This window comes from Chenopodium quinoa, unplaced genomic scaffold, assembly GCF_001683475.1.
Source record: "Chenopodium quinoa cultivar QQ74 unplaced genomic scaffold, ASM168347v1, whole genome shotgun sequence".
Classification (NCBI taxonomy): domain Eukaryota; kingdom Viridiplantae; phylum Streptophyta; class Magnoliopsida; order Caryophyllales; family Amaranthaceae; genus Chenopodium; species Chenopodium quinoa.
The window spans coordinates 1,374,579-1,397,505 of NW_018745470.1; the positions used below are offsets into that span (position 1 = coordinate 1,374,579).

The following is a 22,927-nucleotide window of genomic DNA, read 5'->3' on the forward strand; positions in this document are numbered from 1 at the left end:
TCACCAATTCACAAAGGAATATTACCATTTCGAACATAACAAAACATCAAATTCGCAAAATCGAAGAGAAGCAGGAAAAGAGAAGTGAAATCTGAAAAGAGAAGGTATTCTTACCTTTGACTGAATCAGAACGTGGTGGTGACTGGTGAGCGTTGAGCGGCGGTGAGATACCGAAGTACCGGACTGGTGGTGGACGGACGGAGTGAGGTGGTGAGGGAGAGAAGAGGGAAAATCTAGGGTTTTGGTGAAGGAAAGTGAAACTGTGAAAGGGAAATGGGAAAAGAGGGGACGAAAAGATCTAGGGTTTTGGATATATATATGTCATAAAATGGGCTAGTTCGGTGTTCGGTTTTCGGTTTTTCGAATTCCAAAACCGAATCCACACCGAAATATTTCGGTTTCTATTTTTTCAAACCGATCCAATCCGAAAACCGAAAAAACCGAACCAAATTGCTTATTCGGTTTGGATTGGTTCGGTTTTCGGTTTTTATCCAAATTACTTTCACCCCTATATATAACACTCCCCCTTAGATGACATTATCGAATAGTGTGCGTCGTTAAAACCTTACTAGGAAAAACCTGATGGGATAAAGCACTAATGAAGGAAAAAGAGTACAACACTTTCGTAATACGCCTTACATGTTTCCTCGTTAAAAACTTACCAGGAAAATCCAATGTAGGACAAAATAATGGTTAAAGGAAAAAGAGTGCAACGCATATCTTCTCCCCCGGATGAATGCATAACTTGAGATCTTCTATTGTAATGAGTTTAATGCGTTCGTAACTTCACACTTGTAACTTAATAGCATTCCTTGATAGTTGATCATCTTTGATCAAACTTGAATTTTTAAATCTTCACTGTAAGGCATATTCATTTACCCATGCATACTTGAGAAAACAATTCTTATGTTGCGTTTAGCAATATGTTATATGACAATTTTGTTTCAAGTTGCCTTACCATTAAAATTATGCCTATTTTTGGAGGTCGTAAAAGTAGCTATTGATAATATTGATAATAATTTATGGCAACTTGCGATATCTTGATATCATTATCTAAGCTTATATGAATTAGTAATAATACTTGTATAACATAAGTAATTATTATATACTTTACTCATGGTTCTTTTGGACCATAAGAAGATCATTCTTACGGTAATATATCTCATTACTATTCTTCTTTAGACATTTTGCATTTTAGAGAGTTTTCCAATGAATACAAAAATCGATTAACTCTCACTTGGTTAAACTTCAGGTTGAAATAATCTCAATAACTTAATCACAAATACTCTCCATGAGTTTGATAACAATATTAACATTGTCCTTTTTCATAATATAGAATTTGAATGGCTAGATATTTGAATACGTTGTATGTAAGTTTTTCGGGAACTTTTCATGCATGATTCATAACATGCTATTGAATCATTATCATATAAACTTTCATCACAATTATAAGCCTATCGGAGTTAAATTTTTTATTGTAAGCCTTCATCATAATTACAAACTGTTCATAACACAAACATTCACATATAACACAATTGTTGTACTGTACAGAACTAAAGCATGCAATATGAGATGTAGAATTCATGATAAAATATTAAACAAAATATATATGTCACGAATAATAGATCAAATTACATCCTATACACACAATGAGTAATTCATAAATCTAAAACTCATACATGCACATAAATAAAAGACTAAAAAATACAAACACTGTACAGTGTGGATTTCAGAAATCCATTTTCTTATTGGAATACTAGTCCATGATAAACTTTTTATTTATTATCTTAGTTTTAGGTCGACATCAAAATGGACATATATTTTGATCCCTTATTCACAAGTTCTTTCCTTTTGCATATGCATATTATCTACCGATTCCATCATATATCGATATCATTTAATTCCTCAAGATACAATTTAATTTGCATGATATTTTGACAATATATCTGAATACATTTCTTATTGGTACCGTCATAAGTTTTTCTTACATCATAGGCTATCTATTGTAATAATTCAGATATCTATACCCCTTTTGGGGTATTTCAATACTATGGTATTTATATATTATTACACTATTGAATGTGTTAACTGTACTATCTTGAAATATTTCATGCATATCTTTATTTTTAACATATCTTAATTCTCAACGGTATTATATCTTAATTCTCAAGGGTATTTATATCACTACATCACATGTATCATGTATGTATTCACTCACAAAGATGGGCTCCATATTGAGGATTCAAAGCAGGAGACTTTTCGTCTCTTGTTAGGTAAAGTTGAAGTTGGCAAGATCTCTTCTGATGCAGAAAGCTCCTGGAGTACAGAACACAGGGCTTCGTGTATACACTTTGCGAATTTGTCTGTTTTGTCATCACCATTGTCATCTTTGTAGCCAGTGACAATAAGAACATTCTTTACCCTACCCTCTAAGGTAGAAATCTCTGCCTTGGCTATAGTGAGTTCAAGGTCACTGATGGCTTTCCTCGTATATGGGATGAGTTCTGGCTTGTAACGACAGCATACTGAAACCCTGAATGCGAAAGTGCCATCTGCTATGTCTTCGTCATTGTATGGCTCAACTACAACTTCATCAGCATCTGTTGGTACGAGCAGCCCCTTAGAAGCCTCATATGCTTGCTTCTTTAGCACTCTGACTTGGGAAATTACTTCAGCTAGCAGTGTTGCTTTGTCAATCTGAAGGGTCATATATTGATGCAAAATTAATACTCATCTCAAAATCACAGAACATTATAATGTTCATTCATACTTAAAAGCAAGATAGCCACCAAGAAGACGAGCATATAGATATTACTCCGTATTCAACAAGTCTTGTATGCGTTATGCAACGAGTGAATTTTTATACAACAGGCTCAATCATCTACAATAATGCCTGTATGCTACAAGTTGGTCTTATAACTCTTGTCTGAGCCGTACAATGTTCTGAAAGCAGTAAGAAACTAAAGTTTTGCAAAACTTCCTACCATGAGAATACAATGCAAACAAGGCACCAAATAAATGTGCTTTTAAATTTATCACCCTGTTTAATTACAGGGGTTAGTAATCTTAGCATGTCAATCTATCTAATCAAATCAGCCAGTTTGTATTTAGTTTCAGACATTCAAAGGACTCTCAAGCCTCAATCCATCCATGTAAACTTAAAACAAAGCCCGAGACAACCTGTTCAACAGCTTTATATATTCTAAGAGATGGCAGTGAAAGCCATCAAAATCTAGCGGCTTCAAGTTTTCACCAATACATCATCTCCAAATATCATATTTCCAAATAATAATGAAGATTCGCCGATGGAAAAAGTCTACATGAGTAGTACAAGCATATTGATGCACTGGAAAGCACATATTTGAATAAACAAATAAGGTAAGACATAAAATTCTGTTTCACTTGCCAAGTCTCTTGAATCTTGATGCTTACATCAGGAATAAATTTTTCAAACACTAGAAAACATGATTTGGTAGTCTGCAGGCGTATAATTTAATGCCAAAAAGGTTCAATTACTTCAATAAGCTAAAGAATTCTCAGAATATTCATTAGTCCTTAGTTAAACCTTGAGATTGGACCACTAAAATGTCTATACACGAAGCCGCCCATTAACGACGTCGATTACAGGTACAGCACAGCCACTATTTTGCCTTTTTAAAATGAATGGTTTACATCATTAATTATTGTAAAAGCAACTTCATGTCAATGGAAGGAATAGTCAAGCATCACTGAAAATAACATAAAAAAATATTTGTGGAAAATGGAGGCAAAATTTTTCAGAAGGAATCACAAGCTAATTGGCAATTATTCAATTGATAATCACCAAACAAGAATAAGGTAAAGAAGTTAAACACAGAGACGAATCAGTGGAGAACATTGATCTTAGAGATCTTCATCTAAGGTAACGAAGTAAATTGATCTCAGAGCTAGACTTCCTTAGCAAAAAACTATGATCTGAAATCTGAATGTGCTGCTAATCACAAATCGCGGCATTATGCTGCAGTCTGAAGTCTAGATTTCATAAAAACAGTACCAAGAAAATAATTTTAAGCTAAAGGGTGTTACAGAAAATATGATCAAGAAAAAATGGATTTATTTGCAGGAAACACACCAACAGATAACCATTTTTATTATTTCTCAACTATCTAGTACGCTATCAACAAAGCCTTCCGATTTTACAAGTAGGGGGAAGGAGAGATCATCTCATACCTTATCATTTGAAGGAAGGAAATTCCGAAGTGTAGCAAAATGACCATTGATTCTCTCCCTTCTTCGCCTCTCAGCCTCACAATGGTTCCTCAGAGCAATTGAATTCTTCCTCTCCGAGGTAACTTTTTTGCCAAAGCTATCCGGATTCTTAACAACCTCATCCATCTTACTGTCAGAAAGTGGTGACTCTCCTACCCATCCTAATGATTTACAATGTAACTCCAGATTATTGGGCATAAACAAGCCAAAATCAGGAAACTCTTGACTTTGTACTAGAAAACTCGAATCCATTGCACCAAAAAAATGAATGAGAATGTAAAGAATTAAAAAACGAAATACACAACTTAATAATCTATAAAAGAACTAAGGATCGAAGATCTTTCTAAGAGACGGCTTTTGGAAGCTTAATGTTTTGGCAGTTTAGATGATCAGAGACAGATTAACAAGGGAACAATGATTATTTCTCCTTGGTGGTGTTTATTTCTTGTACTCGAAGCCGTTGTATACGATTAAACTCAGGATTCAAGGAATATTCAATTGGTTAGAGATTCTGAATAGCAATGTTTTGATTGAAGAGACAACAGATTCTAGAACTTGCAGAAATCCTGAATACCAGTATTATAGTATCATTGTATATAACTTAATTAATTGTTTAAACTTTCAAAGAAAAGTTTATTATACCCCTTAATTAAACTATATAATACTTATAAATGGGCCAAGTTGAACATATAATAAACCTATTTACTCATCAGTCAACAATAAGACAGATTAGTGAGGTTGAGTAACATGATTAAAGAAACAAACAACACGACATCAACTCTAAACATCAGAAGTTATTTTAATCATGCTGATAACATACATAAACTATCACTCTGTCTTCTATATATGACTAAAAATAAGTATATAAAACAAAGGAATATGACCAAGAAAAAACAAAAGGTTGCTCTTTTAGACAATTAAAAATCCCAAATCAGCTAATTAATGTCAATGAAGTTAAGTTTTGACCAATGCCTCAATTGTGACTAGTAGTATCTAGGGACTAAGAGTAGTCACCAACAAAGCCGATTTTGAAAAAATCTAAATCAGATTGGCTACATGTTCAGCTCAACTTAGTTCTTTTTATGAACAAGCCAGGTTCAAATTCAATATTGCTGTTTTAATAATCAATAAGCTAATGTAATGAGATTCTCAGCATGGCCTGCCTGCTTGTCTGAGTTAAAAACACCAGAACATTGATGTTGAGTGGAGGTCGGGCTCACGAGCCAAGCCTGAGCTAATAAACCGAGACATTAATTTAAATTAAGCCGAGACATGTTGAAAGAGGATGCCCCAATTTCTCATGGTTTGTTTCTAACATGGCATTTTCGTAAATAAACCAACAACTTTATTCAACTTTGGAGCCCGCAATAATGAAAAAGTTGTTGATTTATTCACGAAAATGCCCCCATGAGAAAAATTTCGTTTTTCACCATGAGAAATAGGAAATTTCCCATGTTGAAATACGGCTTTGCTAGGATCGTGGTCTAGTGGCTAGCCTAAATGGGCAAATTGTCCAACTTCCAGTTGCCAAGAAATAGATGTTAACACAATTCATTAAAGTTATTGGACCCTATACAACTAATCAAAAGGAAATAACTTTTTTCTCATAGCCTAGTTTTAATGGGAAAAAAAAATAAAAATAAAAATACTTTATGATTAGGAAATAGCTATAAGCTAACAGTATATGCACTCCTTGTATTCCCTCTATTTTATTTAATTTACTCATTCACTTTTCACTATTCAAATAATCTACTTTGAGTTTTAGACACATATGAGTGATTTACACATAATAAAAAACAGTCAAGATCAATCTTGATACAATGGTCTCAATGTCAAGTTTATAAAAATATAAAATTAAACTGTGATAACTAAATATATTTAAGGTCAAATTTTTAAATTAGCAAGAGATGGATTTAATGGAATAATACCATTGTTAACACAATTCATTAAAGTTAAGTGTGAAGAGCCGGAAGAAATAATACCTCTGCTACGCTCCAAGCCACAAGATCAGACGATTTTTGAGATTTTTTCTGGCTAATTCACATAGTATTTTGCTCAAATTTGTCATCCATTACGTCATATTCCTACAAAACCAAGGCTGAGATTCAGAAGGCAAATACATTACAGTTTAAAATAATATTTTTTTTAGTCAAAAATATATAACAAGTGGAAACAAAAGTCCAACACCAATAATTTAGTTTTTCAAAGAAAACAAATCTAGAAGAGTTTGCACTCACATTTTGAAATATGTTTCTTCAGCACCTAAACATTGATTGATCTAGTATTTAAATCATATCATATAAATAATCCTATCACAGAAGTATCCTGCTGAAGTCTGTAAAGTGTAAGCAAAACTTCAAGAACACAAGTCTCAGTTCATCACCACAAAAAACTGTAAAACAACATGGAATTTAAATTTCAGCTCTCTGCTGAAGCTACAAGCTTTCTTGCCTTATTACTATTTCTCTGCTGCCTGTTTCGACGAAAAAGGGGAACTGACACCAAGGCGAAACCTCCCCAGCCATCTGGTTCTTGGCCTGTTTTTGGCCATCTACATCTTCTAGGAGAACTTCCTCACATAACTTTGGGAAAATTAGCAGATAAATATGGTCAAATCTTTATGATCAAGCTTGGTGTCCACCAAGCTTTGGTTGTGAGCACAGCAGAGATGGAAAAAGAGTGCTTAGGTGGCACCAATGACAAAGTATTCTTAAACCGTCCCAAGAAAATCTTTGTAGAGCATATAGCTTACAATGGTGCCATGTTAGGCTTAAGCCAATATGGCTCATATTGGCGTGAGATGCGTAAAATTACCACTGTCGAGGTACTGTCCACCCATCGGGTGGAGATGTTTAAAAATGTCAGGATATCTGAGGTAAGATCGGCGATGAAGAGTATATCAGTTGTCAGGTCTGAATTAACAGACATGAAACAATGGTTTACTGATATAAGCATGAATACTATTGTAAGATTAGTTTCAGGCAAGTCATTGAAGGAATTTTATCAAGGGGAGGAATATAATAGGCGTGTAAAGGCAATCAGGGATTTCTTTGAATTGGCAGGTGTATTTGTCCCTGCTGATGCACTGCCCTTACTGAGGTGGTTTGATATCGGAGGGTACGAGAGGAAAATGAAGAAGGCAGGAAAAGAGATTGATCATATAGCTCAAAGGTGGTTGGATGAACATAGAAACAGAAGCTCTGAAGAGGCACAAGGAAAGCTGGACTTCATGGATGTGATGCTTGGTATTTTCGAGTCTGGACAGGAAAAGCCTTCCAAATATGAAACAGATACAATTATCAAAGCCACTTGCATGGTAAGAACTTCTACACACGCATTAAAATCAATTTTTATATTATGAAATATCAGTGTCGGATTAATTCTTGAACAATCTAATGTTATGACAGGAATAAAAATTATAATAAAAAAAATATCTGAATTTATTTTGAAATGTTTAATTTGGGAAAAAGAGCAATTCTTATACAGTTGTTAGAGGTGATTACAGGTCAGGGAGTTCGGCTGATTGATAAAAAGGAACTAATATACAGATCTATGTTTAATCTTGAAACAAAGTGATATTAGAGCTAATCCATACATTGCTAACCAAGTAAGGACATAATACAGCTTATTGTCAGGCATAAAAATCTGTAGTGAGATAATAATGGGCCATTGCGAACACTACTTGATATCACTGTCTAGCCCCCTCTTAACAGATTCCATCAAATTTTATAGCTGTTCAAATGTGAGATGAGATATTTTCAAACATTAATTATTTTCTTTTACTTGGAAGGCGTTGATTTTAGCAGCAGCAGACACCACAGCAGTAACCTTAACATGGGCATTATCATTGCTACTCAACAATAAAGATATCCTGAAGAAGACTCAAGTTGAACTAGACACGATAGTGGGAAGCGAAAGGCAGGTGGAAGAGTCAGACCTCAAGAATTTAGTCTACTTGCAAGCAGTTCTCAAGGAGACTATGAGACTATACCCTGCTGCACCCCTTTCAGTCCCTCGCGAAGCTATTTCAGATTGTATCGTGAGTGGTTATAATATTTCAGCTGGGACACAACTCTTTGTCAATCTTTACAAAATACACAGAGATCCAAGAGTGTGGTCAGACCCATTGGTTTTTCGTCCGGAAAGGTTTCTCACAACTAGTGAAAACTATGATGTTAGAGGCCAAAGTTTTGAATTTATGCCTTTTGGAAGTGGAAGGAGGATATGTCCTGGTATATCTTTTGCCCTTCCTGTCATGCAGTTTACACTAGCTAATTTATTCCATGGATTTGACATCTCAACTCCATTGGATGAAGCTGTCGACATGACTGAGGGTTTTGGACTAACCAACCTCAAAACTACACCACTTGAGGTCATTCTCACCCATCGCCTTCCTTCCAACCAGGGGCGGATCTAGGGGGGGTTCAAGGGGGTTCATTGAACCCACAGATTTTTTGAAAAAAAATTATAAGTTTTAATTTTTTTTTTTAAAAAAAAAAAGAAAAAGGGTTAATACAAATTTCTGTGAGAATAATAATCACATGGGTAAGTTTGGTGCATTGGTAAGGCTTTGAATAATAGAGCAGCGCGCCCTTTTAATGTCTTAGGTCTTAGGTTCGACTCCTATTGCCCTCTTTTTTTGTACTTTTTTTTTTTTTTTTTTGTTCTTTTACTCCTTACATTCAGATTTCAGAAATCAAACATCGACATTTCTTATTTTCCCCAAATTCCCAAACACCAAAACCCTAACCTTGACACCCTATGACCCTAGCCAGTAGCCACTAGCCGCCGCGACACCGCACACCGAGACACCAACCGGCGACCGGGAGCACTGACGACCTCACGGAGTGACGGAGACACGGACGAGGGACGACTGTTCTTAATTCAGACTTCAGAGTTCTTCTACAATTGTGAGTCCTCTTAATCTCTTATTCCTCTACTCCTATTAATTCTTAATCTTGGTTTGCTTGTTTTATTTTTTAAATTGGTTTATGGTTTTGATATATTGTTGAATTCTTGAATTGTTGAGAAATTGAATTGTAGAAACTTAGAAGTTAGAATTAAAAAAAATTTACTTGTTTTTTTTTTTTGAAATAAAATTTTTACTTGTTCTATTAATTGAAATTTGATAATTAGAAGAAGTTTATATTGTCGAATTTGTGTTTATTGGGGACTTGTGATTTTAATTGATAATTAATTGTGTATTATGTAAAAAATAAGTTGCGGAATAGTACGGGTGATCAACTATTGAATGATAGTTTAGTTACTTATCTTGAGAGAGACTTAATTGCAAGAGTTAGTGATGATGATGTATTAGCACGCTTTCAAAGTAGGAAAATTCGAAGAATGCTTTTGTAGGTTTTTTTTTATTTTTTTTATTTTTTTTATTGTGTAATTCATCCGTGATAAAAATTTGATTTATGTATTGAATTTTTAATCAAAATATGATCATCGTTTTTTTTTTTTAAGATTTCGAACCCACAGTTCGGAATTCCTGGATACGCCGCTGCTTCCAACCTTACTTTATTCAAGTCAATTTGAGTCCAGGATTTTCCCAAGATTGCTCAGAAAGTAGCATTCTACATTCAGCTAGTTTGTTAACAGCAAGCAGCTTCTCATGGAGAGTCATTGAAACATGCACAGAATCCTGTGCATTGTAACAAATTTAATTAGTTAAATGCTTGTACATGTAACTCATATATTTAGAAAGGAGGACTAATTAGTATAGAGTTACAAATTTTGGGGGGTGCATGGTATAAACATTAGAATTTTTAGAAACGAAATGGAAAGAAAGCAAATAAGAGGGGAAATTATTAAGCCCTTACCTTTTCAGTTGTTTGGTTTAACTATAAAAAAAAATATAAAATTTAATTAAACTTGTGTGTTTAAGAAGGGTAATGTATTGATACCAAAGGTTATAGAGCAGTCTTAATTAGGTGGATTAGAGGGATATCAAAGGTATAAACATGAATATACTGAAATTGTAACACAATATTGTCACCCATCAATTACACAAATAAACACCAAAAAAAACATGTATAAAAATCATGCCCTAAATCATCAAGTATAATATTCCAGCAAATTTAATAATAAAACCCTAAAAATTTACTCTTGCAACAACTATACCACATTATCTCACAAAATGAACCAACATAAACAACAATATTAATTAAGAGCTAATGTGCTAAAGCCTACAAATTAAAAAAATAGAGCACAATACAAATAAAGCACAAATAAATAATACTGTATATCACAGGCAATAAATCTTATAAATCACCTTAATATATAATCTTTTTAAATTTTACCTTTCTCTTTGTTAAATTAGAGGGATATCAAAGGTAATAAATCTAATAATATGAATAAAGAAAAAAAAAACATAAAAATAGTCATCAATCCATGCACGTGTTCACCTATGCATAGCTCCAAGCCACAAGGTCAGATATTTTGAGGTTTTTCTGGCTTATTTGAATAGGTTATTGCTAATATTTGTCATCGTTTAATTTATATGTCACATGGCCCAAATACATTACAGTTAATGACAAATTTTATTTTTGTAGGGTTAGCACTGACATATTATTACCAAAAGTCCAACACCGATGATTTAGTTTGTTCCAAAGAAAGCAAAATTTAGTAGGGATGGCACTGGCATTTTAAAATTGACTAATCCATTTTTTTTTTTTTTTTACTAATCCAGTATTTTTAACCATATAATTTGAAGAATCCCATGACAGAATTATCTTGCTGAAGTCTTATAAAATAACTTCAGAAACACAAATCTCATCACCACATAAAAGCTGTAAAACAGAATGAAATTTAAGTTTCCACTACCAATTCAGCTCTCTAGTGAAGCTACAAGCCTGCTTGCCTTATTACTAATTCTCTACTGCCTGTTTCGACTAAAAAAGAGAACTGACACCAAGACAAAACCTCCCCTGCCATCTGGTTGTTGGCCTGTTATTGGCCATCTACATCTTCTAGAAAAGCTTCCTCACATAAACTTGGGAAAACTAGCAGATAAATATGGTCAAGCTAGTTTTTATGATTAAGCTCGGTATCCATCGAGCTTTGATTGTAAGCACAGCAGAGATTGCGAAAGAGTGCTTAGGCGGCACCAATGACAAAGTATTCTTAAATCGTCCTCATACAATCTTTGTAGAACATATGGGATACAACGGTGCGATGTTTGGCTTCAGCCAATATGGCCAATAGGCCCAATACTGGCGTGAGTGACACTAAGTAGGGGTCGGTTAGAATTAGCCAATTCACCATGTCGGTCGGCTACTCCGACGATACAACTCTACTCACTACAAGAAAACAAAACAGATCATTTCCGATGGAACCGTTCCGACGAATAAGAAAATCCGTCGAAAAGTACGAAATTTCCGTCGAAAATAGTATAATTTCCGACGGATTAAAAATCCGTCGTAAATTTACGACGGAATTTAATTCCGTCGGAGGTTTGTGACGGATTTTAACCCGTTTTCGACGGAATTTAATTTACAAAAAACAAGGAAAAACCCCAAAACCCTAATAATACAACGGCGCCCCAACCCCCCTCATTCACAATCCGCCTCTCTCATCTCTTCCTCTTTTGATCTTCTCCTCCCTTTCTCTCTCCTCATGCTTTCTCTCTCCTCCTCCTCCTTCTCTTCTCATGCTTTCTGTCTCCTCTCCTCCTCCTCCTTACTCTCTTCTCAGGCAAGCTCTCCTCTCTTTATGTCGTTTATGGTGATGTTAGTCAAATTAATGGTTTTTAAGGTCAAATTCGACCAGGGTTTTCGTGGTCGAATTTGGCCTTGTTAAACCAAGTCCGTGGTTAATTTCTATGTTTTTTATCTTAAGGTACGTTCTAATTTTTAATTTTGTTTTTATTTAATTTTTGGGTGATTTTCGGTGGTGGAGGATCTAAATTTGGGTGATTTTCGGTGGTGGTTGTGGTCTGGGTCGTATTATGGTGATTTTCGGTGGTGGTTGTGGCTTGGTTAGTGTATTCGGTCAGGGTGGTGTGGGTTTTGGTGGGGTTTTGTTAGGGGTGGGTAGTATGGGTTTGGTTGGGTTCGGTTAGGGGTGGTTGGGTTTAGGGTTGGGGTGGCTGGGTTTTGGGTTGGGTGGTGTGGGTTTGGTGGGGTTTGGTCAGGGATGGGTGTGGGTATGGTGGGGTTCGGTCAGGGGTGGCTGTGGGTAGAGGTTTTGGTGTGGTGTTTCGGTTAAGGTGGGTAGGTTGTGGTGTGGTTGAGAGGGGCGTTTTGGGTGGTTGGAGGTGGTGATATGTCGTGCCGGTGGTGGCACGGCGTATTTTTTTTTAATTTCCTAAAATTATTTTCCGACGGAATTTCCGTCAACAATTTTCGACGAATTTTAAATTCCGTCGGAAATTTCCGACGGATTATGCCGGTACCGAAAAATCACTAACGACGGAAATTCCGTCGGAAAAGTGTTTCCGACGGAATTTTCGTCGAAAAAGGTCATTTTTCCTACAAACACTTTTCCGATTACGACTTTCGACGGAATTAAGGGTGTTTGCGACAGATTTTTTCCGCCGGAAATGGACGAAATTCTAGTAGTGACTTATTCCTAGATATAGACACACCACTAGGAATAATTGAGAGAGGAACCTTGGATACAGTAACACCACCAAGGGTTAGGGAGATAATACTCTACCTAAGAACACTCAAAGTGTTTAATTATATTTCATGTAAAAGGCTTGAATTTTATGGGTTACAAGTATGGCTATTTATAGCCTTGATTTAGTACTATTACAACCATCAAAGTTGGACTAATTAATACAAGAACTAACTATTGTTGAATTGGGATATTGCCAACATGAACTATTGCCGACACGAGCTTCTAGACTCTTGAACCTTAACCTTGTCAAACTCCCCTTGTTAGAGAAGACTCGACCTCGAGTCTCTGCTCTTCCTCATCCTCGTAATATGGGGACAAATCAGCAACATTAAATGTAGCGGACATATTGTACGCCCCTTGGAAGCTTGATCTTGTATGCATTTTCTCCGATCCTTTCTAGGACCTTGAATGGTCCGTCAGCTCTAGGCTTGAGTTTACCATGTGTTCCTCTGGGAAACCTTTCTTTCCTTAAGTGTATCCAAACAAGATCTCCTACCTTAAAGCTAGCTGGTTTACGAAACTTGTTCGCTTGTTCTTGATAGTGTTGATTTTGTTTTGTAATTTGAGCTCGAACCTTCTCATGCAGCTTCTTGATTTCTCTAACTCGTTCATCGGCATCACCGCTAAAGTGGTCAGGAGAGGGTAGTGGAACAAGATCAACCGGCGAAGTTGGATTTTTACCATAAACGATCTTGAAAGGAATTTCACCATTGGTTTGGCTTGGAGAACAATTGTAGGCGAACTCGTCTTGAGCTAACAACACATCCCACTGTCGGATGTTCTTGCTTACAAGACTTCTCAGCATATTTCCAAGAGTCCTATTAACAACTTCATTTTGACCATCAGTTTGAGGATGTGCGGCTGAGCTAAACTGCAACTGCGTTCCTAACTTGCGCCATAAGGTTTTCCAAAAATGGCTCATGAACTTGACATCTCGATTAGAAGTGATGGTCTTTGGTATTCCATGTAGCCGTACAATTTCTCGAAAATAAAGATCAGCAATCTGCGTGGCATCATTAGTTTTATTGCACGGAATAAAATGATCCATCTTCGAGAATCGATCAACAACAACCATGATGGAATCTTTGTTGCGTTGGGTACGAGGCAACCCAACAACAAAATCCATACTGACATCTTCCCAAGGAGCGTGAGGTACCAGCAATGGTGTGTAAAGACCAGTGTTTTGACCTCGGGCTTTGGCAATATGACATGCTCGACATCGCTTGACATATCGATCGATGTCATGAACCATGTGCGGCCAATAGAAGTTTTCTTTAACAATGCCCAATGTCTTATCACGACCAAAATGGCCAGCAAGACCACCAGCATGACACTCATGTAATATCATCTCGCGTAGGGAACATCTTGGCAAGCACAATTGATTTCCCTTGAATAAGTAGCCATTTTGTCGATGAAACTGGCGTTGAGGGCCTCCTGAACAATTCTTCCAAATTTCTCCAAAATCTTCATCATCTTCATACAAGTCTTTGGGAACCTCGAAACCAATGACTTTCACTTGAAGAGTGGAGAGCAAGGCATGTCTTCTACTTAAGGCATCATCAACCTTGTTTTGCGTCCCGGATTTGTGCTTGAGGACAAAGTTGAAGGGAGATAAGAAATCGCTCCATCTTGCATGACGACGTTGGAGTTTTTGTTGGTTGTGAAGATGCTTTAGTGATTCGTGATCTGAGTAGAGCACAAACTCTTTAGCAAAAAGATAGTGACTCCAATGATCTAAGGCTCGTACAATTGCATAGAACTCCTTCTCATAGGTTGAGTACTTGCACCTTGATTCATTGGGTTTCTCACTAAAGAAAGCAATTGGTCGTCCTTCCTGGATGAAGACTGCACCTAAACCAACTCCCGAAGCATCACAATCTACCTCGAAAAGCTTATCAAAATCTGGCAAGGCAAGAATTGGTGCATGGGTGGTCATAATTTTCAACTTCTCGAAGCTTTGTTGAGCTGCTGGGGTCCACTCAATTTTCTCCTTCTTCAGTACTTCAGTGACCAACTGAGCGGGGCGGCAATAGTGCTGAAATTTTTGATGAATCGGCGGTAGAAGGATGTTAGACCATGAAAGCTGCGAACATCATGTATTGATTGAGGAACTGGCCATGTGTTGATGGCTTCAACTTTGCTAGGATCCATCTCGATCCCATTGCTAGAGACAACATATCCAAGAAATACCACTTTGTCGGTTAGGAAGTGACATTTCTTTATATTGGCATACAACTTTTGTTCACGAAGAGCTTGGAAAATTTGTTGTAGATGATTTATATGCTCTTCAGAATTTCGACTGTACACAAGAATATCATCAAAGTAAACAACTACGAACTTGCCAATGAAAGGGCGTAAACCTTATTCATCAGTCGCATAAAGATCCTAGGAGCATTGGAAAGACCGAACGACATGACCATCCACTCATATAATCCATCCCTGGTCTTGAAAGCAGTCTTCCATTCATCTCCAGGTCGCATTCGGATTTGATGATATCCGCTTCGTAGATCAATCTTTGAGAACAAAACAGCATCATGCAATTGATCAAGTAGATCATCGAGGCGCGGAACGGGAAAACGATATTTGATAGTGATCCGATTAACGGCACGACTATCAATGCACATGCGCCACGATCCGTCTTTCTTTGGGACTAGAAAAGATGGAACTGAGCATGTACTCACACTTTCACGTACCAATCCTTTTTGCATGAGATCAGTGACTTGTCGTTGAAGCTCTTCATGCTCTTTTGGACTCATTCGATAGGCAGCCTTATTGGGGATGATTGCTCCAGGAACAAAGTCGATGCAATGTTGAATATCACGCATTAAAGGTAAACCTTCAGGAATTTCTTCCTGCACAATGTCACTAAATTTGCGAAGTAGAGGATGGATCTCGTCCGGTATTCCTTGATCTTCTTGATTTTCTTCGAGCATGACTAGAACACAAGCAACATTGGATTCTTCCAAGGCCATTGTAAACATTGGTTCTGACACAACAGAGCTCTTCTCTTGGCTTGGCTTTGCTAGCAAATCCCTTTTTAGAGGTGCTAACACAATTTTGATACCATCATTTTCAAAGGAATAAGTATTATGAAAGCCATCATGAATTGCACGACGATCATACTGCCATGGGCGACCCAAAAGTAGGTGTCAAGCATCCATAGGGATGACATCACACCATACCTTATCTTGATACTTCTTCCCGATGGAGAAATCAACAAGGCATCTTTTAGAGACCTTGACATCATTCCCCTTCTTCAATCATGTGAGCTTGTATGTATAAGGGTGATCCATTGTAGGCAGCTTCAATTTCTCGACTATGGTGGCGGCAATCACGTTTCACAACTACGACTATCGATAATGACATCACATATTTTGCCATGAGATGTACATCGAGTGTGGAAGACACTACCACAAAAATTAGATTACAGATCACAAAATATAAAACGGTTATCAAAGATAGGCGTTCTCCAGAAGAATATAGAACGCATTTGTGCAAGAGGCGTTTTATGAGTTATTTAATATAGAACGCTTAGAATAGCTAACCGTTCTCTATTTTTTTCTACTCAAATAATAAAAAAACAAATAATTATTCATTTTAGATGATACAGAACGGTGATCTTGACAACCGTTTTGTATTTCTTTTTTATTCTATATTTAAAAAAAAAAATTGGAGGGATATTTATGTGGACCATTGGAATATTTAGAATTACCCTAATTATTATTCAAAGGCTGCTTACATAATTGAAACGATTTTATATTGCACTATCACTATTCACTAGAGTATCAAACTATCAACTGCAACTGCTTCAAAAAAAAAAGATGAAAAGTGGAACCTCCTGTTGCTCAATTCACCAATAATTGCTCCGTCGCCTTACCACCCCACCGTCGCCTCATCTCCCCACTGTCGTTCCACCGCCCCACCGTCGCCCCATCTCCCCACCGTCGTTCCACCGCCCCACCGTCGTCCCACCGCCAAACTATTGAACGTCTACTTCACCGCACCGCTCCGCTACACCACCACTGCACTTTCCAGGCAATTCGTTCAAATTTTTCTTGATTCGGATGAGTTTATCAATCTAATTGTAATAATCAATCGAGTTTTTCAATTCAGCTGTAGTGAATTCATATTTTTCATCCATTACAGTAATTTCGATCGAATTTTTGGTGGATTAAAAAATTCACACTTTTAGTTTTTGGGAAATAATTCAATCGACTCTTATAAACGCAAATAATTCAATAAAATTGCAGTTTTTTCAATCAAATTACACTTAATTTATTCGAATTACAAGAAATTTTAGTATTAATCAAAATTATTTTTGCCAAATTATTCTTACCTAGGTCAAATATCGAACCTATTTGTGAGGATGATGGTTGCTCATGCTGTGGTGAGGCTGCTGAAACAATCATACACTCCCTTTTCACTTGCTCTAAAGCTAAGGTGATTTGGTACCTTTCTCCTCTTCGTCTTGATACTAGCAAGTTGAAGACTCCTCTTTTCTGGTGTGGTGCGGCAAGTTGGAGCACTATTATAAGGATAAAAATTGGTGGGATATTTTTTGGTGCTTAGTGTGGGGAATCTGGTTGAAAAGAAACACTCACTATTTTGAGAAGAAAATCATGACTTTAGAGAAGGTGATTTGCAAGGCAATGAATATGGTGGGTGAGTACGAGAAAGCTAATGAAAAAATTCCGTATGAGATGCGTGAGAGGCAAAGTGTAAACAAGAAGTGGTCTCCTCCTGCTGTTGGGTACTACAAGATTAACTCAGACGCTGCTTGTTGGCGTCGTTTGAAATGCGCCTACGGTAAAACATGTGTGAATATGCTTAGCACTCATAGGAAGTGGGAATTGACGTATGCGATTAGGGACAAGGAAAGTAGGGAGCCGCCAACAAGTTTTTAAGGAACTTGTAAACCGTTCACGGATCATAAAGATAGGCAACCACGATTAAGGGATAACGATAGGCAACAACGATTGACCCGTGAAGGTTACACCCCATTCATAATCCATGAGATTACTAACTCCATATGGTTCGGAACGAACCACGAAAGGAGGATCGTGGATGATGGTACGAAGTGGGTCATGGAGTCACATTCGCCCGTATTGGCCTCTACTCGATTCTTATAGTGAAAAATGATTCCGGCGATCTCAAAGGCATACAAACAAAAATTCAATTTCCTCCAAACCATTATTATGCTAAATTGGTTGAATATTAATGCAACACATAATTCTAAAATATCGTGATCACTTGATTAAACAACAAGATTAAAAAGGATCCTAAACCGGTTGTCCAAATTATCTTATTAGGCGTGATTTTCAATTACATATTCCCTTTAAACATGCAATATAGTGATCAATAATTAATAGAATAAACATTAATATTAGAAGCAATTCAACAATAATAACGTTAGTCAAATCAAATATAAAATAACCCTAATCATGGTACTAGCAATATAAAATAAAATAAGAGTAATTAATTTAATTAATTACTTACATTCAGCACGTTCCTTTAAATTGCTACATCATGAATAAACTGTTAGTAACTTCAATAAAAAAAATATAAAGTAAATGAAAATTAAATTAAATAAAAATTAGAGTTAATTTGGTCCAAACCCTCAATTATTTGTACCTTTCACGTCTTGGTTTAAGGACGGAACCTCGGGTTAAGTATATACTCCTTGGAGTGCTTAGGGGAATTATTATGGAAGAATAAGGAGGCTAGAAATTAGGTTCAAGAGGGAGAAAAGAATGATTTTTGGTGTAAGGTGAGAGAGAATGATTATTGGTGCCCCGAACTGCAGAAAGGGGGGTCCTATTTATAGAGAAAATGAGCAGAAGGAACACGCGGAACCCTAAAAATATAAAAACCCTTAAAAATAATACCGTGTCACGGCAAAGAGCACCGTGACACGATGACAGGCACCGTCAGACGGGGGAAGATCCCGTGACGCGGGGAAAAACTAAGTGACGCGGGAAATAATTAGGTTACGGGAAGTGAAAACGCGTTTAGGGATTACGCGGAGAAAACACGCAATCCCGTGGCACAGGATGTGCACAGTGACACGGGAAGAAATGTCGTGACACGGAATTGTCCAGCTTGGCACAGTGCAGTATGCCATGTCACGGTGTAAAAAGTGCACGGAAATTACACGGAATATGCCCGTGTCACGGAATGGGAACCGTGACACGGGAAATTGCACCATGACACGGTGCAAAATCCCATGACACGGAAGAAAATTGTGCAGAAATACAAAAATGAGCACCGTGTCACGGGAATCAGCCCCATGACATGTCAGCTTTTGCCACGTCGCAACATTTTTGCTGCTGCGCGGTAATTTCTGTTTTTTACTCGTTTTTAAAATAATCATAACTTTTGATCCATAACTTGGAATAAGGAATAAAATATATCATTTGAAAGATTATAAAGTCTAATTTCCAACCCAATTGTAATAAAGTCAAAATGATCTGTAGATTTTAAGATATGGCCGTTTTAGTGGAAGGGTGTCGGTTTTAGGCCGAGTTTAGTATTTTGCTCATATCTTTTTCGTTATACCTCGGAATTGGGCTTATGATATATGGTTGGAAAGCTTATTTAAAGGCCTATCTAATAAAATAATAATTGGATCAAAATTGCATAGCCATAAAATCAGTTTCTCTCAGTTTTGCGATGTGGACACGAAAAGTGAAAAATAGGTTATGGTTTAGGGAAATGAGCTAGAAATTGGATTGGTTCATGAAATATATTGGGTAGAACATGAATTTAAGAAATCCAAAGATTAAATACTCAAATCGACCAATAATGGAGGTGAAAGGTGTTCATCAACGGGTTTGGTTTTGGGGAGACATTTTTAGGTGTCTGCAGAAGCCCCCACTTTGACTGAGTTTGTACAAACGTCAGTTTCGAAAACGATAGTGAAAGTAGCCAATAGGGACGGAGAATGATTTAAGATGTTCTGCGATCCTAAATCATTCTGTATACGCCGATACTTGTAGAGAAATGTTAGTTCTAAAGATAAAAGAGTAAAGGGATAGAATGCTTATCTAACACCAGTGTATCAGTGGAAAATGAGCTTGGTAGCTTCCTATGCTTGAAGGAATCCACCGGATGACGTTTGTTGAAACAATTTCCATGCGTGAGGAAATCCGACTGATGAATTTGGTAGCTTTCTAAGCCTGAAGAAATCTGCCAGATGATACTTTCCATGCTTGAGGAAAGTCGACGTATGAATTTGGCGGTTTTCTATGCTTGAAGAAATCCACCAGATAATACTTTCCATGCTTGAGGAAAGTCGACAAATAACGAGATTGCAAGTCTCTGTGTATCGAGAACCTTGTGTCGTGAAATGATGGTGGTTCGATTGTCCTCGAACGTGGGATGTAGTTGGTTCGCTTGTCCCCGAACGTGGGTTGTAGATGGTCCGCTTGTCCCCGGACGTGGGTTGTAAATGGTTCTCTTGTCCCCGGACGTGGGCTGTAGATGGTCCGCTTGTCCCCGGACGTTGGCTGGTTGTAAATGGTCCGCTTGTCCCCGAACGTGGGCTGTAAATGGTCCGCTTCTCCCCGGACATGGGCTAGTTGTAAATGGTCCATTTGTCCCCGGACGGGGGCTGTAAATGGTCCGCTTGTCCCCGGACTTGGGCTGGTTGTAAATGGTCCGCTTGACCCCGGACGTGGGCTGTAAATGGTCCGATTGTCCCCGGACGTGGGCTGTAGATGGTCCGCTTGTCCCCGGACGTGGGTTGTAGATGGTCCGCTTGTCCCCGGACGTGGGCTGTAGATGGTCCGCTTGTCCCCGAACGTGGACTGTAATTGAGACCTGCAAAATAAAATTTGCCAAGGGACTCTTATAGACTATGATTGACTTGACCAACTAACTTGACCAAGTTTGACATGACATGTGTATGACTTGTGATTGTGTGTGTATAGTTTGAGTGTGTGTGTGTGTGCAAACACAAGCAACCGAAAATGCAAAAGCAAAAAAATTCCGTCATTTTTGTCATGAGACGAGTGGAGGGTACCGACTTTCTCCCGAAAAAGAAAGACATGAAAAATGAAGATTTGTTTTCAAACTTCCCTCGATGAGAAAATTTTGAAAAAGTTTTTTGAACTTCCTTACAAGGAAAAAACATGAAAAAGGGAAGAAGTTTTGAACTTTCTCGTTGAGCAAGACGAAATGAATCATATGGATTGAATTTCTTGTCTTGAAAATAATGTATGCATGATGCATGTCCTTAGGCCGGGAGGCTAAGGACAATTACATCATGTGAAACGATGAATGAACTTAGGTCATGGAGCTAAGCATCATATATGGTGTAAAGAAGCGATCTTGAATGTCACTTAGGTCTTGAAGCTAAGCACGTATATAAATGAAGTGATTATTGCATAATGAACGTTGCTTAGGTCAAGGAGCTAAGAACGATATGCTTTGTATGATTATAAGTGATTGATATAGAAATGTTACTCAGCACATTATGCGATGCATGAAATAATGAACATTGCTCAGGTCAAGAAGCTAAGCAAGTATACAATGTTTCTTTTAATGAATGTTGTCTTAAAAGATGATGAAGCATGCGCGGTAGGGAAACAAGATTTCATGATAAAGGGTTCCTAAGGGAAATATGATATGGATATGTATGTGTGAAAGAAGTGTGTGAAAGTGATACTAAGGTTAGGCTGCAAAGGTTATGGTGATGGAAATATATGCGTGAAGAGTCAAAGATGATGACTCTTTAGGCTGGGTAAGCTAATGTGATGTGGGTTCAAGCCCCCAAGTCTAGCTCTAAATGGGTAGGGATATAGAGATAAGCATTGGATATTCTTTGACTCGATCATGCATAGATATGAATATGAATGTGTCCGCACCTCAATGTGAGGTTGCCTACGTATCCGTTAGGAATTAGGCCGAACGTAGCTCTAACCAAACTTTGCACAAGTGTATGTACACCTCAAAGAGGTCTTTCAAGGTTTGTAATGTGGTTAAGATGATGGTTTAAGGAAGAACGGGGTAAAAGGCTCAAGACCCGAGAGAAGCCCCCAAGATGTGTAATTGTGTATTTGAAAATTTGGACTTTGCAAGTTTATTTTCAACTTTTTTTTGTTTTGAATTTCTTTTTTCTTTTTTTTTATTCTTTTGAATCAATGTAGACAATCTCAGATCATGCGGTCCATCACTCACTTAGCATTCATGTTTCCCAGGCACGGTACCAAGCACTCGATGAGAGACGCAATTTGAGACGTGTTCATATCAGAGACATTGGAACACTTGCCTTTAGACATTGTTTTATTGTTGCTTTGCTGCTTTTTTTTTACTTGCTTTTTGAATGTTATACAATTACACATCTTCCAATCTCAGGACTATGTGAATGTGGGTTGAAGAAATGAAGGCCAAACGTTAGACGAGGCTCAAAATGGTTGATAAAGAAATGGAATGTGATTAAAAGGTTAACAGGGAATGACATGGTTGCAAAGGTGCCTCAAGTCATTGGTGTACCTTGGGTTTAGTTCGGTAATTGTTTTTTTTTATTGAGAATGAATGAATGAAAAATTCTATGATCGAGATGTAAAGGAAAATTGCTCATTTTATTAATGGAAAAGGTGAACGAAACACATGAAACATATAAAAATTCAAAGTGGAAAACCTATGCTAGACATGAATGGGGGAATGGAGATGAATGATAAAGAAAGAAATCATGAAATCTTGCATGAAGGATTTGTGTGCCTTGTATTCATTACTTCTTGCCGCCTGGAGGGACAGGAAGTTTGTTTGCATCCATCAAGTCTTGAATGACGTCCTTCAAATTCCAACATTGCTCCGTAGTGTGGCCCCTTCCTTGATGGTACTTGCAATGGGCATTGGGATTCCATTTGGCGCTCCTTTCTTCAGGTTTTGGCTCTGGAAATGGCCCAATAGGTGTGATCAAGCCTTGACCGTAAAGGCGATAAAAGGCCGCATCATAAGTCATTCCTAAAGGAGCGTAAGTTCTTTTCTTCTTGGGCAATGGAGCATCAAGAGCTAACACTTTATTGATATCAACTTGGCTTATATTGTTGGT

At 37.3% G+C, this 22,927-nt stretch overlaps 2 protein-coding genes across 4 annotated transcripts; one reads left to right on the plus strand and one right to left on the minus strand.

The window, feature by feature from the left end:
* Positions 1 to 1,943: 1,943 nt before the first annotated feature.
* Positions 1,944 to 4,838, minus strand: LOC110715062 (transcription factor bHLH30-like). The gene is made up of 2 exons (XM_021893638.1): positions 4,210 to 4,838; positions 1,944 to 2,697 (listed from the first exon to the last, which is right to left on the minus strand). The coding sequence occupies exons 1-2, from the start codon at positions 4,498 to 4,500 to the stop codon at positions 2,215 to 2,217; spliced, it is 774 nt and encodes a 257-aa protein (XP_021749330.1). The 5' UTR covers positions 4,501 to 4,838; the 3' UTR covers positions 1,944 to 2,214.
* Positions 4,839 to 6,485: 1,647 nt separating this feature from the next.
* Positions 6,486 to 11,000, plus strand: LOC110715040 (cytochrome P450 CYP82D47-like). Of its 3 annotated transcripts, none has more exons than XR_002510196.1 (3): positions 6,486 to 7,564; positions 8,039 to 9,158; positions 9,718 to 11,000. XR_002510196.1 is itself a non-coding variant. In XM_021893611.1 (3 exons), the coding sequence occupies exons 1-3, from the start codon at positions 6,653 to 6,655 to the stop codon at positions 9,787 to 9,789; spliced, it is 1,548 nt and encodes a 515-aa protein (XP_021749303.1). In that variant the 5' UTR covers positions 6,486 to 6,652; the 3' UTR covers positions 9,790 to 11,000. The 3 variants fall into 3 exon arrangements, 2 of the variants coding, with proteins under 2 accessions (XP_021749303.1, XP_021749304.1); XM_021893611.1 differs by having other exon boundaries at positions 8,039 to 8,642; positions 9,758 to 11,000; XM_021893612.1 differs by having other exon boundaries at positions 8,039 to 11,000.
* Positions 11,001 to 22,927: the final 11,927 nt, after the last annotated feature.

Bases quoted from the DNA above. Each gene is read 5' to 3' on its own strand.
- LOC110715040 (XM_021893611.1), top strand. From the start codon at position 6,653: ATGGAATTTAAATTTCAGCTCTCTGCTGAAGCTACAAGCTTTCTTGCC. The intron at 7,565-8,038 runs GTAAGAACTTCT...TTTACTTGGAAG, and splicing joins TTATCAAAGCCACTTGCATG to GCGTTGATTTTAGCAGCAGC. The intron at 8,643-9,757 runs CTTCCAACCAGG...GATACGCCGCTG, and splicing joins CATTCTCACCCATCGCCTTC to CTTCCAACCTTACTTTATTC.
- LOC110715062 (XM_021893638.1), bottom strand. From the start codon at position 4,500: ATGGATTCGAGTTTTCTAGTACAAAGTCAAGAGTTTCCTGATTTTGGC. The intron at 2,698-4,209 runs GTATGAGATGAT...ATGACCCTTCAG, and splicing joins TCCTTCCTTCAAATGATAAG to ATTGACAAAGCAACACTGCT.